General features: G+C 44.2%; 3 protein-coding genes across 14 annotated transcripts in view; 2 read left to right on the forward strand and 1 right to left on the reverse strand.

Annotated features, from left to right (window-relative positions):
- The first annotated feature begins 48 nt into the window (after positions 1-48).
- Positions 49-3991, forward strand: LOC127591652 (uncharacterized). The gene is made up of 3 exons (XM_052051939.1): positions 49-2526; positions 3651-3872; positions 3932-3991. Exons 1-3 carry the CDS (start codon positions 1552-1554, stop codon positions 3989-3991), a joined length of 1257 nt encoding a protein of 418 aa, XP_051907899.1. The 5' UTR covers positions 49-1551.
- Positions 3853-8160, forward strand: alpk2 (alpha-kinase 2). Of its 2 annotated transcripts, XM_052050180.1 has the most exons (9): positions 3853-4845; positions 5035-5182; positions 5341-5468; positions 5781-5822; positions 5888-6180; positions 6529-6617; positions 7061-7278; positions 7545-7593; positions 7674-8160. In XM_052050180.1, exons 1-9 carry the CDS (start codon positions 4206-4208, stop codon positions 7882-7884), a joined length of 1818 nt encoding a protein of 605 aa, XP_051906140.1. In that variant the 5' UTR covers positions 3853-4205; the 3' UTR covers positions 7885-8160. The 2 variants fall into 2 exon arrangements, with proteins under 2 accessions (XP_051906140.1, XP_051906141.1); XM_052050181.1 differs by lacking the exon at positions 5781-5822.
- Positions 8161-11061: 2901 nt separating this feature from the next.
- nedd4l (NEDD4 like E3 ubiquitin protein ligase) overlaps positions 11062-15749 on the reverse strand; it is a 29585-nt gene continuing 24897 nt past the window's right edge. For all 11 annotated transcript variants that reach the window (XM_052051287.1, XM_052051286.1, XM_052051285.1 and 8 more), the window contains 11 exons: positions 15120-15349; positions 14395-14516; positions 14247-14317; positions 14082-14177; positions 13887-13960; positions 13745-13805; positions 13585-13644; positions 13397-13504; positions 13153-13249; positions 12961-13033; positions 11062-12671 (listed from right to left, as the gene is read on the reverse strand). In XM_052051287.1, the coding sequence (XP_051907247.1) occupies positions 12569-12671; positions 12961-13033; positions 13153-13249; positions 13397-13504; positions 13585-13644; positions 13745-13805; positions 13887-13960; positions 14082-14177; positions 14247-14317; positions 14395-14516; positions 15120-15349 (1095 nt within the window). In that variant the 3' untranslated portion in view covers positions 11062-12568. The remainder of the gene's footprint in view (positions 12672-12960; positions 13034-13152; positions 13250-13396; positions 13505-13584; positions 13645-13744; positions 13806-13886; positions 13961-14081; positions 14178-14246; positions 14318-14394; positions 14517-15119; positions 15350-15749) is intronic.

Genomic DNA, 15749 nt, shown 5'->3' on the forward strand with positions numbered 1-15749 from the left:
CACCTACAGTATTTCATAGTTCTGCAGAAAACAGCTAAGACTTTTCCCCCCCATTTTTCTGCTGGCTGGACAATCAAATAAACATTTTTTATTGACACCAGCAAATAGGCCATCGCTGGAATTATAGATAAGCCTTTAAATGTTGAGGATCGACACATGTCCGCACTGTCAGGTAACTATTCGTTCGCGAGCAGTCGGCGATGATCCAAAAATAGCCCCCCCAACCCCTCCTCACCCACTTGAAGGAGAGTTCATACTCAAGTGGCGCATCAAAGCTTTAAATCGTCAATCACGTCTATGGAAGAGGTACGTACTTTGCGGCCTATTCATTTTTATTAGCCTTGAATCCGTTCCACACGCTCACTGGCTATATTAGCGAGCAGATGATTTAACTTGCCGAACAAGCTTTTCCATTTGATTGATGGCCCTCCGATCAGGTGACGCGCGCTGCTAAATAAACTTTGTATAACAGTAAAAAAAAAAAAAAAATCCGCCTGACAAAATCTTTTTTCATAAATGGCTAAAAACAATCTAAATAAAATGCCTCTATTCATCATCTGCATCTTAAAAAAAAATAAAGCTGTGGAAAAAATTGCCAAAATGTTTAAATGTATTACTTTAGAAAGTGAAATGGCAGCAGTGCATAAAGGAGAGGAACCGACACTAAAGTTGCTTTATCAATAACAAAACTGCTATCAAAGTTATCAATATTTGGATTGAATCATTTGTAAATTGTGTTTGAGGTGAGGGGTAAAGGACACTTTCTCAGGCACATGCACACAAGATTGCTTGGTTTCGTTTTTAGTCCTGTATATAGACGCAAAAGCTTCTATACGGCCCGGTACTAAAGAGTGTACATTGTGAGGAGGTGTGTGACTAAACATAACGAGTCCCTTTTTCTAGGTCATTGCATGCATGTGTGTTTTTGTTTTCATGTGTCGCAGGCGAGGTGCCCTTCACGGCGTATGTGACAAATACAGGCCATGGGTGAAGATGTCCTGGTATTTTTTCCAGGCTCTTTGCCACTAGCAAGTCCTTTGAGCACTCGTGTAAATCTGCAGAGCCGAATTCAACACCTCATATCCCCGCCGACGGCTACAGAACACTCGCATGTAGGCTAGCAGGGCAGAACCGCAGCACAATTTCCAATTCATCATTTGGTCAGCGTGTTATTTTTCTCATTTCTGCGCAGAAACTGGAGGAGGCTGCAGTTGACGGCAACGCAGCAGGTGTAAAAGCGAGATGCATCGATGGACCCGACGCTGATCACCACAGACGAACAAAGACAGTCACCGTCTGTTCTCCCCGAGACTCAAATCGCTCAGGGTTCCGGCTATTTTTCTGTTTTGTGGGGCTTCTTGGACCAGTCGCAACCACTGCTACCTCCGCAACCCCATCTGTCTGGGGGGCCTTACCTCACATCTGTCCGAGATTTATACTGAACCTGTCCGAATACCAGACACAAGAAAGCCGCTCAGGGTCGAGTCGCCCACTCTGGAGAGTTCCAAGGTCTCCGACCTCAGCTCCGAGCACCGTCAAACCGCCTATTTGATGTCATTGCCAGAAAGCTCAGAGAGTGACTCAGCCACGGGCCTGACGTCAGATTTGTACATCTTTGAAAATGAGACTCAGGACTTCATCCTGAGTTCAACTGCCTCGCAGAATAACCATGATGCCTCCCCTCTTGCGTGTTGTCATTCAGCCAAGAGAGTGACACATAGTACTGGCATGACGATGGACTGGGCGATGTTGGAGTCTGAGTCAGGGCTCACGCCACCTGCCGAGGTCACCCGAGTCAAGCCGCGAGGACCGAGGAGCCTCAGTCCCGCTGAACCGTGGGCGGATGCCTGCCAGTATCTGGATAGGACGGATGTTTTGCCTACTTCCACTTCCAGCGTCTTCCCTTTGGAAGAGATTTGGGTGTCGGGTTACGCCAGCGACGGGATTGGCTGGGACACAGATGACACCAGAGGTTGGGGTCCGCCAGTGGAGAGGTGGTCCTCGGTGGAGAGCTGGGCCAGCGCACTCTCAGACTGGAATGTCATCGGGACACCGAGGCAGGAGCTCACAACCGCTTTCTCAGAGATAGGAGCTGAGGTCGATGCCCTAACCGAAGCGCTAGTGGACATTAAGCCCTACAGCGAGACGGAAAAGGGGATGGGGGTTCACGATCAGCTAGTGGGACAAACCATCCAAGAGGAATCCGTCCATTGTGGACAGGAATGCTTCTCTTTCCTACCACAGGTTGGAGACAACGGCCAATCTTTTGGCAATTCAACACCCAACACCCAAAGTGAACCGGAGGAAATCGCTGTCATGAACTTTGTACATGAGAACCAATCTTTGGTTCCATCTGCCTGTGACTTGGACAGTCTCATCCCTGTATGGACTCCCATTGAGGATGTGGACATTCCTCAATGTGTCCGGCGTTCAGAGAGAGAAGACTTGAAAGAAGAGAAAAACGCATTGAACATAGTGGAGGACGCAGATGTGACAGGACAACCTTCTGAGTGGACAAATGAGCAGGTAGGATGATTTAAGGTGGATTTTTAACACAATCACCAGCCAAGAAATCGGGCAGAACATATCTTCAATATATGGCGTCACAGACACAAATAAAAACTAAACTAGACACCAAGCGTCTATGGCAAACTTGGTGGGCATGAACTCTCTGGAACAAAAAAAGAAAAAAGTTCTAGACGTTCCTTGTCCCGCCGATTGCATCACACGGCGGTCACGCAGGTGAACACAATGTAAACTGGCTACAGAAATATTGTCACCCTCCCTTGCCAAGGTCCCGCGCTCGGCTTCTGCGGGATGTGTCCTTTGGGCTCGTGCTGTGCGAGAGGGACAGGTGAAAGTAAATGAGGAGGGCAAGAGGCCAGCTTAATAATAGCGCAGGACAACGATGATAATCGCAGCCATTCCTGTTGTGCAAGGGCGGTGGGGTGAAGCACAGCTGCTGATTGTAATACGACGCCCCTTTTCCCATACACTCGTCACACTCCCCCCCCCCATTTGGAAAAGCGAGGAGGAAGAAAGGGTCCCGCATTGGTTGCTGGTCAGTCCGTTGAAGACCAGAGTCACTTGCGTACAGCACGCATGGCCTCCAGGCTCGGATTTAAACGCATGGCGTTCTGTATGGGTCGCCTTTGGCCGTTGATAGGAAGGTATGTGATCATTTTTAATTAATTTGGTTTGAGAAAAATACTAAATCCATCCTTGGATCTTCAGCCTAACTTTGTTATGATACAATCAAAAGTTGCGCTGCACCTCATCGGGAAAACGGGTGTCCTTCGGGGTAGACAAGTGGAGAAAGTATGCAGCCCGAGATACAAAAATGGAGGCGCAATGACTTAATGGCGCGTGTCATTTTTGCTGCAACTCATTTTCTGCCTTGCGTATGCAAACGTTGATGGATGGATACTTTATTTTTATTCACAAGGGAAGTCAATATGTATACGCGCAGTACCAATTTAGTCGGTAATTAAAACAAAACAAACTCGCAATCGGGATTCCATGAGGACTTTAAATTGTATGAGGTCAACGTTGTGTTTGCTTACCAAACAGCCCGCAGAACAACTTAAAGCATGTGAAGGATCACAACAACGTCCTCTACTTATCATACCGCTTGTTTTGTTCTTCCCCAGCTGTCGGGCGATGGGTTGTTTAAGGTGATAGAAGATCACAGAGCCTCCCAGCCCGAAATTTCATCCAATCAGAGTGCAGATGCGAGCGCAGGTCCAAACATCATTGACTGTAACGGACGTGAAACCTCCGAAGAAGATACGATGAACCCCCGTGTACCGGTCTTTAATAACAGCGGACACACAGCACCTGACATTCTGACGGACACCGGGGGAGCAACCCAGGTGCGCCCGCAGGTTGGATGTCCCACCTTTATTGTGCCCGTAGCCCCTCTTGAGATCAGGTCTGCCCTGGAGTATCGTCGGAGCAGCTTGGATGGAGATCCCACGAGGACTTTCAATGATGCCCACGTGCGAACCCGGACCCTCTGGCCGCTCTGCGACGAGCGGGGAACCGGCGATGAGGTTCGTGGACTTTGTAAAGAACTTTCCAAATTGTCCGTCGTCCCCGAGAAGAACCAGAGCGATCTAGATGAGCCGCACGTTTCCAAGGCGGCAAAACAAAACAACCAAGCGGTAGCAGACAAGCCGAAACCGATTGATGTGTCATCAGGAAAGATGCCCCACAAGAGTGAGTGCAAACCCCGCTGCAAGAAGGACAAATCCACCGTCCACCATCACAGCACCCCCGTGCTCAAGAAACAGGAGAACTCGGCTCACCTCGCAAACAGCAGACAAAAAGAAACCATGGAAAATCCGAGCAGCCACCTTGTCGAAGAGAAGATGATGATAATTGAGACAGCCAAGCCGCATGGCAAGAAGAAGAGGAAACGCCAACAAAACGCGACCGAGGAGAAGACGGCAGCAGACCCTCCGGCCGTGACGGAGATCGTCGCAAAAGCGAAAGGTGCGAAAGGACGAATCGAAATGTTTGAGGCCAAAACGAGCACCAAACACAGCAAAGCCCGCAAGCACGCAGGGACTTCGGAGGCTGCGGACAAAAAGCACCCAGACGCTTCGAAAGCCTCACAGGGAGAACACGTTCAGCATAAAACAGAAGACAAACACGACCCGACTAACGACGCTGCCTTTAAAAAACTGCGCCCGTCCAAGGATAAGTTTGGAAAGCTTTTGGACTCAAAACAAAGCGTTTCGCCTCCAATGAAGGCGGCAGAGGGACAAAAGACGGATGTCAGGGCGCAGAGTAAGAAGGCATCCAGCGAAGCGGTCAAACACAAAACAAGCGCACCCAAAGGAGGTAATAAATTTCAATTTACAGCATGTAATTATCGTAAAATTATCAGTCGAACAAACATTTAACAATATTATAATATATAATATATAATAATACCTATGCTAAAATGAATGCTTGAAAACAACAGGAATGTCTGGTGTGGGACTATTTCAAAAAAAAAAATAATAATAAAATCTGTGGCATAACTCACAGAGCCGAAGGTCACGCAACCCATCCAGGCAGCGTCCGTGAGTGAGGACCCCCAAAGTCTTAGTCTGTGGTGTCAGTTGGCTGCCATCTCGGGCGAGCACACCTTCACCTGGAGGCACGAGGGTGCCGTCCTGGCGGAGGTCAAGCGAAGGTAACCCCATTTGATCACCGCTGCAAAGGAAGCGCAAATGTTTGTTTCAATTTTGGTCTAACAAACTAAAGGTTGGTGAAAATGTTTGAAGCCTAAATGGGCTTGCTAAGAATTTCAATGTCATAAATTTCCTTGTGACACCATATTTATCTCTGAAGTGCAGGGGACGAGAGTCGTGCGTCCTTGACCATCCCCAAGGCCTCCCGCAAAGACCTGGGGAAGTACCAGTGCTGCCTCAACAGCTCACAAGGCTCCATCACGCTGGACTACCTTCTTACTTACGAAGGTAGGACTAACCAAAACACTTGTGCACGGAAAAATCCATTAGGGGCGGCCATTTTGTAACTTGCTGTCAACTCAAAATGACATTTGTTGCATGACCGATCATGTCACATGACCAAGCTGAGTAAACAGGTGACTTTATGGCCAGTTGTGAAAGCAGCTTAATGGTGCATTAGCGCCACCAACTGGCTTTGAGATTTTTCCAACGTAAAAAAATGAGCTTTGGTTCCCTAAGTAAGGAAACGCTGCCTAATCATATACATGTGCACACCCTCAGATCAAACTCGACTGTCTATTAACTGTCACTTCATCACAGTGCTCCGTGAGATTGTCATCCAGCCATCTCCAAACGTCACATGTGAGTTGCCGTCGGTCATTGGAAAATCACCTCCACTCCTTTCTTACCGTTTCCCTTTTCTCCAGCCGTCGAGGTAGGCTCCGAGGCGGAGGACGTGCAGTGTTCCCAGCTGCTGTTCAGAGACGATTTCCTGTCCGAGCAGTACTTTGGCGAAAAACAGCCCTTCAGCATCGTCACCGAGAAGGTCCACTTTGGGGAGGGCATGCACCGGCGGGCGTTTCGCACCAGGCTGCGCAGGGTTGGGGTGCCCCACCTGCTGGCGGGGCCCTCGTGCGTGCTTAAGGTGCACACCGCCATCAGCTACGGGATCAAGAACAATGACGACCTTGTTAAAAGGAACTACTCCCTGGCTGTGGAAGTAAGCCCATTTGTATTTCAGCAATTCACGTTTGTTCTGAATAACCAGAACGAGTAAAAAGAAAAATAATCAGGAACTAAACACTGACCAAAAGTGCAGAACAATATCAATTCAAACTTCACATAGGCATAAAAAGGTTTGTATACGGTTGGTTGTGAAATTCACAGCAAAACCTAAATTTGGAAAATTGGATGGCACGTGCCATCCAATTGTAATATTCAATCTTTTTTTCTTTGTGACTTTTCCCTTCAGCGCTCACCACGGCGAATCAGTTGCCTCCATCTTTTAAAGTGTAAAATGTGATGTGATGCTTGGATTATTATTAGCATGTGTTAATGTGTCACGCAGGAGTGTCATGTTCAGAACACGGCTCGGGAGTACATCAAGGAGTACACTGCTGTCGCCCAGTCCGTCGACACCTTCGGGGAAGTCCCAGAGTGAGTGACAGCGCATTGCATTTTCAACCAAACTGCCCCATGCCACTGTGGACCCCTGATAAAAATTTGATTCGAAGGATAATTCTTCCAATAAAAGTTCAATTAGTGATCATTCATACGCCTACTCTAAATTTATTGCAACAGTGTTAAGTTACAAGAGAGGACTGGAGATTATGAACTCAACATTCCAAGTGATAAAACATGAAGTCGGATACTGAATACAAGTCATTTGGCACTTTGTGTCACTTGTGAAGCACTTTGAGTTTTATACTTGTATGTGACAAGTGCTTTATAAATAAAATTACTGCATAGAGACGTAATATAAAATACTACTCCAGGGTTAGGATTGTTGATGTCAATTACTCTTGGGAGCAACCTAGTGGTCATAGGCCATGCAAAGAAAGTGCTGAAACCTTTTTTGCCTTCCCTTCCCCCACACACAGGATCATTCCCATCTACCTGGTTCACCGGCCGTCTAGCGACATCCCATACGCCACACTGGAGGAGGAGCTGATCGGTGACTTTGTAAAGTATTCGGTGAAGGACGGCAAGGAGATCAACCTGATGAGGCGGGACTCCGAAGCGGGGCGCAAGTGTTGCGCCTTCCAGCATTGGGTGTACCAACGGACGGAAGGAAACCTGCTGGTTACTGACATGCAAGGTGGGCAAAAAGTCTAACATGTGGGCAAAACATTCTGAAGTTGAAGAAGCTTTTTCTGTAAAATAAATAAATGAATCAATAGCAGAAACATATTTTTAAAGCAGATCTATTATGAACATTTGTCACAATTTTTAAAAAGTTCCCAGGTGCAACTCGACAATGATTGCTGCGCACAGAAGACAACCTATATGATGCCAGCTTTGTGTTGAGCGTCCATCCACTAAAAGTTGCAGTCATTACGAATAATGCATATTAATGTTTTGCAGGAGTCGGAATGAAGCTCACTGATGTGGGAATAGCCACCTGTAAGAAAGGGTAAGCTAAAAACAAATTAAAAGATTTGGCATTTCAGAAGGTGAATGTCATATTCCGAATTTTCTTCACTTGGTTTGCAGCTACAAGGGCTTCAAAGGCAACTGTGCCACCTCATTCATCGACCAGTTCAAAGTGCTGCACCAGTGCAACACTTACTGCGAGATCCTGGGCCTGGACTCCCTGCAGCCCAAAGCAGCCAAGAAGACTGTCTGCACTCACAGAAGCAAAGCACAGCCATTAGCAGGACCCAAAAAGAAAACATTTGGGCCCACTCTTAAGGCCAAGTCCTAAGAATGGGAAGTGCTTGGATGGGAATTGGGGTGTTGAACTTTCATGTCTTATATCGACTTTTTTTTTCTTTTCTTTTTTTACTTGTGATGTTTCCAAGCACGTTGTGTTCATTAAATTAATGAACTGGTTAATTAGCTTATTGGAAGAAACACTGTTGACTATGAAACATAGAGCAGAGGACAAAACTGTATTGTTATTGATGGATTCAGTGTGAATGCTTTTATTTGTTAGAGGTTCATTTTCTTCCATTCATTTTCGATAAAGTGCTTGTCGGTATTCGAGCTGTGGGTGTGCTTGTGCCTATCCCTGCCAATTTGGGGCAAGAAGCAGGCGAGATCCTGAAAAAAAATAATGGACCGCAAATATGAAGCATGTCCCGTAAGTCTCCGTGTCACCAATAGTTAGTGTCCGACTGCGTTGTGTTTGAAGAATATTGACGACACACGGCGGGATTTCTTGGATTGGCTGCGTTTATTCGTCTTAATCACAAAGACTGACGAAAACAGCAGAAATTGTTCTCCCGACAATTAATGATACAGCGCGCGGCTCCCCATGGACATCAAGAGAAAAATGGCCACAAGTAACACAACATACCTGACAACAAGAGCAGAAAAGAATGTCCTCCCACCAATTAGAGTGATACAGCGTGCCCCCCACACAAATTATATGGCACAGGAGTGTATTAAAATACTTAAACTTGTAAATGAAAACCGAAGGGGTTTTTTCCGGCGCTAAAAACGCTTTCCTATCCATAGACATCAAGACAAAAAGGGCGAAGTCAAAGGCGGGAGTTGCACTTCAAAGAGGCAGTGCCACATTAATTATTGATATGGGGAACACATTTGAAAAAAATTGTTCCACCCTTTGATAATAGAGGATGAAGTAAAAGAACACGTCAAGTGTTTATTATTTTACAGATTTTGTGTATTTATACAGTACAGTTTTTTATTTGCCGTTATATCCATACATACATCCAAAATAAACGTTTCTTGACATAAACAATTTTTATTTATATGTTATACTCTATATGGATTATTTCAATTCATTGCTCTTTATTCAAATGCATTCTAAGGGTTATTTGATAAACAAATACATGTTTCTTCATATTTGTGTTTTAAATGATCCCGTTCCAAATACAGTATTTGATTTTCCATTGTATTTTGATTTGAATAAAATAGAAACGTTTTTAAGATAATACAAATATACAAAAAAAATAACCATGACAAATCAATGTTTTAGCAAATCAAATCTGTAAAGAAAAAGAAAAAAATCCAAGGGTGTTTTTTTCCAACCTGTAGCTATTTAGTGTGATGATGGCGTTTGATTGACAGGACACAAACACCATTGTCACACTCCACAGCTCCCGAGGACGCATGGCAGATGGATGAGTCTGGAATTCTGGGATCGGCCATAAACATCTGTCATCAGGCAACTGAGAAAACAGACATAGAAAATAAGCAGGAAAAATGACCATTCTTCTGGTGGGATGTGCACAGCCGGGTCATGCGATAACATCTGTGGTATTCCCAGACATTTTTCCTGCGAATCAAAATTTGCCCTCCTTTCCACCTCACCTCCGTTTCTAGTGGATGGCTGTCGTTCACTGACTCCCGTTCCACCACGTCCCACCCTCTTCATATACCTTCCAACATCTTTCCAAAACGGTAAAAGTCCAGAAGCTGACAGGCAGCCGAGGGAGGTCCGTGCCCGGTCCAAGTCTTTATGTAGACAAACAGCTGGTTGCACATTAGTGATAAGCTACGGGGTAAGTATCGATCGACCCTGACCGGAGCTAAGAGAGGGTTAGTTGAGGTGCGACACACACACACGCACACACACACACACGCACAAGGTCTTTTTCCCCACAGGTCAGTCTGCCCAATAACCTCTTTTAAAATATAATTTTAGATCCATATACAATATGTGCATTGGATATAAAAAGTCTACACACCCCTGTTTAAATAAGTTTTAGTGAGTAAAACAAGAAAAATTACCCCCACATAATATTTAAAATCATCATCAAGCAGGGAAAACACAGCAAAACAGTGACATTCCCAAGAGAAAAGATACTAAAAACAGGTGGGTTAAAAATAATCCTGTTGGTTCATTTGGAGTTAGAGAAAAAGACTCTTGTTCTAGTACACTCGCCTGTTATTATTTTTTACTCACAAAATATCATACTTACCAATGACGTGTCTGTGCATCTCTAAGAACAATATGAACACCTTTAGTGCTGTGTGTAAACCTCTGAAGTACAAGTCTATTTCGACATATATATAAAATCCCCACAGCATTAATGAGCCATTCTAAACGAATTTAATGGTGTGTGTCCACCTTAAATGGCAATTTTTGGCTTGCCAACTTGTTTGTAAGCCTTTGGGCTTTGATAAAATGTCCCCGCACTGGCAGGCTGGCTTTTATTTGCTCGTCCTTGGCGCTGATAACTCGGAGATTGTGTGTGTGAATGAACCCACGTCTCTTCACCGGAACACGTGCGCTGCATTAATCAACAATTCGAAAGAACATTCTCTCAAGTTACTGAATCACCAGAAATGCATTTTGTTTTGAACTTTGAATATAGCACTAATGAGAATACCATGTCTAGTATAGTATAGAAAGAAAGTTACATGAAACCTATGTGAGTGTGTGTGTGTGTGTACACACACGTATTGTGTTAAGTCACAGGGGCTACACAAATTTGTGGTGGGGCATTGGCACCCCCTACCCCCAGTCATATTTTCTCATACCTGTTGTTCTTTGTTTCACTTGATCAAGTCTCTTCTTACATTTCATATTTCAAAATAAAAGCATATATCATTCCTGCTGACACCATACTGTACCCATATCGGACGGTACTCTAGGCTGCAATATTGGTATTACATCGGAAGTGAACAAGTTGTATCGGGACACCCATCATACTTTTTCATTCAATGTCCAGATTTTAATGCCCTAACATTGTTTAAGGAATGCATTAATACTCATATTTGTCTGGTGTCACATCAGTTTGTGCTCGCATTTAGTCGAGTATACTAGCTTATACTATTTCATGTAAAGTTGGTTGAGTTGGATGGTTTGCCTGCCGAATGATTATGTACATGCTGGAAGTGAGATGCCTGATGTTTAATTGTCACACTGTGAACAAGCCACTCCTGGTGAGAACAAGACAACAAACACGAGTTTAAATAGGTTTCACTTTTATTGGACTGAAGCTAAATGAACCACAAAGAGCTGAGAGCGGAGGCATCTTTAAACAAAGAAATATACACACACATCTATATATACTTATATAGACTGTATGTATATATGTATACACATGACTGTCACCCTTTTTATAAAAACTAAACAAGCATATACATTAAAAAAAGATCAATGACAAAGAGGGTGGCGGCAATAGCAGAAAGTGGAAATAAAGTTTTTTTATTTTTTTTATGTGGTTGGTTTAGCAGCGTAACCACATTAGTCTGGGTTCTATTGCACCGGCTAAGCCTTGCTTATGTAGATGTAGAATCACATTCAAAGGTTGACGACACAGGTGACCTCAGTGATGTATAAAGTGCCCTTTAGGTTCCATGGTGTTAGAAAAAAGTTCTATTAATTTAAATTTTTTGTATGAAACGTGCTGCTTAATATTCAAGAGTTTTAAATCACAGCTTGTCTCTTTGCTCTCGCTCTCACACACATACGCACACGCAAGCACGCACGCACGCACACACACGCACACTTCATTTTTAGTGATCGGTAATACTTATTAAATGAAAGCATACATACATTTATATACTGTCAAAAAAGACCAATATACAGCATTATGAACAAGCCAGGACTATTCTTGATAGTCTCACAGAAACTAGCCCCAAATCTCCGAATCAAGAGCCAACGCAACATCCATTTTGTCGTTTTCATGTTGCTTTTCGGTGCACTTTGATATTTAGAGTGGCTATAACAGTAAAATTAAAAAAAACAAACATTGAGTTTTTAAACATGTTTGCTATTAATCACTGTAGAAAGAAAAAAAGTCCCCCCCCCTTTCATTTCAACTTCACTTTGCGTGATATTTGAGAATTGTCCAAAATAGTAAACATCAGTACAAAGACATCATACTTCCTGACGGAATCATATCGCGGATTTAAAAAAAAAAAAAAAAGGAAAACAAAACAACAACTACATATGTAATAAAAAAAGAAATCATCAATCGACAAAAAGGCTCGGGTGCCAACATAGGAGGGAGGGGGGGTGGGGGGGGGGCATAGCATATTTCCTGAAGTGAGATTGGCTAGTTGGATTGCTAAAGTAATCCGATATCGGGAGTCACGTTACGGCCTTGGCTGCTGTGCTAGCTAGAATAATAAAATGTTAGTAGGTTAGTCGTAGTGCTTCCACAGGGTGTAGTGGTGATGGGATGGTATTTCATGCTCATGCCAGGGGATTAAATACTCTCTCTCCTCCCCGCTGGGATCACGAGGGGGCTGTGCCTTAACATAGAACCACATCCCCCACAGCCCTCCGTTGAAAGTCGGCCTGTCGACTCGCTGTACAGTTGGGTATGGCTAACGGTCCGGCGTTTGCTTAAGCACACGCTACGACGCCGATTTGGACGCTTTTGAGTTGTATTTCCCGTTTGTCAATTCCGATAAATCGGATGTGGTGTTTTTTTTTGTCCCCCTCACGGAGGCCCCCCCCACCCCTTTTAGTCAACTCCTTCGAAGCCCTGCGCGTTTTCCACAGCCATAAGCAACTTCTCTCGCAGGTCCTCAAATGAGTCATAGGTGGGAAGGTCCAAACGGTTGAAACTGGAAAAAGAATATTCTGTTAAAAACATTTCATGTGTTCATGTGTGCCAGTCATGTTTTTTTTTGTTGTTGATGGAAAGAGGAAGTTGCCTATAGCTATCTTTCAACTTTGTCCAATCCATAAATGTATTTATTTATTGCACATATGTTACTTGTATCTGATTTTTATCATGCTGTGCTTTCGATTTTTTTTTCCAAACGTGATTATTCCATAAGTGTAGAGGACAACTGTACTTTCAATTCAAACGTCAAACATTTCAAATAAATAAATTGTGTCAATCTGACATACCACGTGTGGGCTCTGGGCAGCTTATCCGCCGTTCCCCATTGCTCAATAGTGAACAGCTGAGGACCGTTTGAGCCTGCAACAAGAACATTTTAGCACTTTTAGCATTTACAACATCTCATTTAGTTGAAAACAATTCATTTTGGAGCTTTGCATATGGTTGCTGTCTATCAAAAAGGAGCAAGAACGGCGAACCATAAAGCTCAGCGAAGCCGTTCATGGGCACCCGCGATGTTCCCGTAACAAACTGTAGAAGTCGGATCCTCTTTTCGGCATCCATTAAGAGGACAACCTGAAGGGGGCAAATAATACACACTTTACACTGCACAATCAAAAGGTAACAACAGACATTGCTCCAATGGCACGTGTTGGTGTCACCTCAAGGACAAAAAAAAAAAAAAAGGTGGCATGAGTATACATACACAGGCAAGAGACTGACCTTCCAGAACCACTGGATGACCGGGTGGTTGGGACAGTAGCCGTTCTTGTAAACTGTATGCTGTCGCCAGTCGTTGACGTCGACGTCGCCCAGGCCGCACATGAGCAACTGCACCAACAGAGCCAGGCAATCAGCTACGAGTGTTCAAATGTTCATTTTGGTTCATAAAAGTGACATCAAATGCATACCTCCAGTTCATTTTCATCAAAGATCTTGATCAGATCTATTTGGATGAGCTCGGTGAAGCCCTGAAAACAAGAAAACGGTGATTTCCACACGTCAGGGTGTCTACCCCAGTTTGGGGTTACAGTGCCCCTTAGTGGTGATGAGGCAGCGGTGCAAAAATACCTCCAGGAAGGCATTCATCTGCTTCTGCACCCGATTCACAAACCTCCACTGGATGACCAGACTGTCGGGAGACAAAGTGCGTCACAACCATAAACAACGTGTTGCCTTTACACATGAATAGTTACAGCACTGAGGATCTCACTCAATGTATTCCTTCTTGTTGTCATTGGTAACCACCATGTCCGAGCCGCTGGGCTTCAGGTCCACCTGGTATGTCTGGAGGGGAGAATAAACAAATAAAACATAAAAAAAAAAAAATTAAAGATGAAAGTGCCCCTGTCCCATTGTTGATACATTAGACCACAATCTCACGCACGAATCATGCAACGTTGCATACTTGTCCGAAGTTGTCCTCGTCGATGCAAAACCGCAGGTCCAGCTCAGTGGGATCGTTTTCCAGGATCCACTTGAGAGAATTGTAGTATTCACTATCCTACAAGGAAAATGGCAACACTTAAAACCGATACACCGACTCAGGGGTCTCGGGACTGCGATGGCTCACCACAGACTCCATGTCATTCAGGGAGATCTGTTTACCCAGCATCATCTTGTAGAATGGTCGTATGAAGAAGCCTGCAGGGGGCGAAAGTGAGCTGTGTGTGAATACAAGAACCTGAAGTGGGCTTGTCAACAAGAGTTCAGACACGCACCGTCGAGTAGCTTTCCATGAAAGACGGCCATTCCCGCCACACGTCCGATAAACTTGAAATAAGAAAGGTGGTCCTCATTGCACAGGCCAGAGTTTGGGTTGATCTGGAGGGTGTAGTTGTCTCTGCACATACGTCACACCAACAATCAATGGCTTCAGTGGACCTTATGAGGGCCACCTCCAACAAATGCTCGACCTTTCCATCACTGTGGCTGGATTGACACGGCGTAGTTTCACTGAGAATGAATATTCCTGGTTCTTGAGCGACACAATTTGGATATGTGACACGACATCGTCAGCGGCACAAGAAGGGGGCACTCACTTACCGCTAAGGAACAGCTTGAGCACAAGGTTTTTCTTTTGTACTACTTTTAGACCCAAGAACTCAAAAGCAACGGCTCTATTGTCTACTCAAGGGCTTGATCACATGACATAAGTTTTGTTTGTGCTACCTTTGCTCTACATTGCATAAAAAAAGTAAATAAATGGACGCAATTGCTGGCGCCAACAAAAGCAGGCAATCAGGAACCGTCCATTATATTCCCTTGTTTTGAATATGGGAAACAGTTTGCATCAGGATGGATTTTTGAATGAGAGGAAGAGTAAGTCCAAGTGAAAGGACGTTTTAACAAGTCCCACTGGGAAACAACACCTCGGCCAAACGGAGGTGGCATTTATTTATTTTTTTTTCTATTTCAAGTGGGCAGAACTATTTCTTGGACTTACGTGGCAGAGTATTCAAAGAGACCGTAGTAGGGGTTGAACATCTCCTTGGACAAGAGGAAGAACCACTCTCGGGCCACGCCCCCGTAGTCCAGGCCTTTCTCCGACTCAAACTCGATCCACAGGCGTGCTTTTAAGACGTCGGGCTTTTTGAGCGACATGATCCGACGGTACGACTCCTCAAAGATGTTGCCGCGATGGAGCTTCATCTCGAAGCGGTTGGGGATGTCAGCCTGAAATTGCACCGATTAAAAAAAAAGTCTGGTAAAAACCATAAAACCCAAAACATCTTTATTTATATGGATAGTGTCACCTTTAACATTACTGCTATCTGGATATATTTGACATATGAGTAATTTAACCAAAGATCCTGACAATTTCTCCAATGTCAAACAAATGTAATTTTATTTTATTGAACGGCATTAACTTAAGATACCTTCATTGCAACATTGGCAGCACTTTAAACTGTTTTTTTGTTAGGAAAGCAGTTTTGGATTACTACAACTCGAAAGTCAACCAGCATCACTGAAAATAAAACTAACATTCTTCCTTGCGTCAGTTCCACTACTTTATGAATCACATTATTGACCTTTAACATACTCCAGCAAATGCTCACCTAAAAATGATGAACAC

This window comes from Hippocampus zosterae, chromosome 18, assembly GCF_025434085.1.
Source record: "Hippocampus zosterae strain Florida chromosome 18, ASM2543408v3, whole genome shotgun sequence".
Classification (NCBI taxonomy): Eukaryota; Metazoa; Chordata; class Actinopteri; order Syngnathiformes; family Syngnathidae; genus Hippocampus; species Hippocampus zosterae.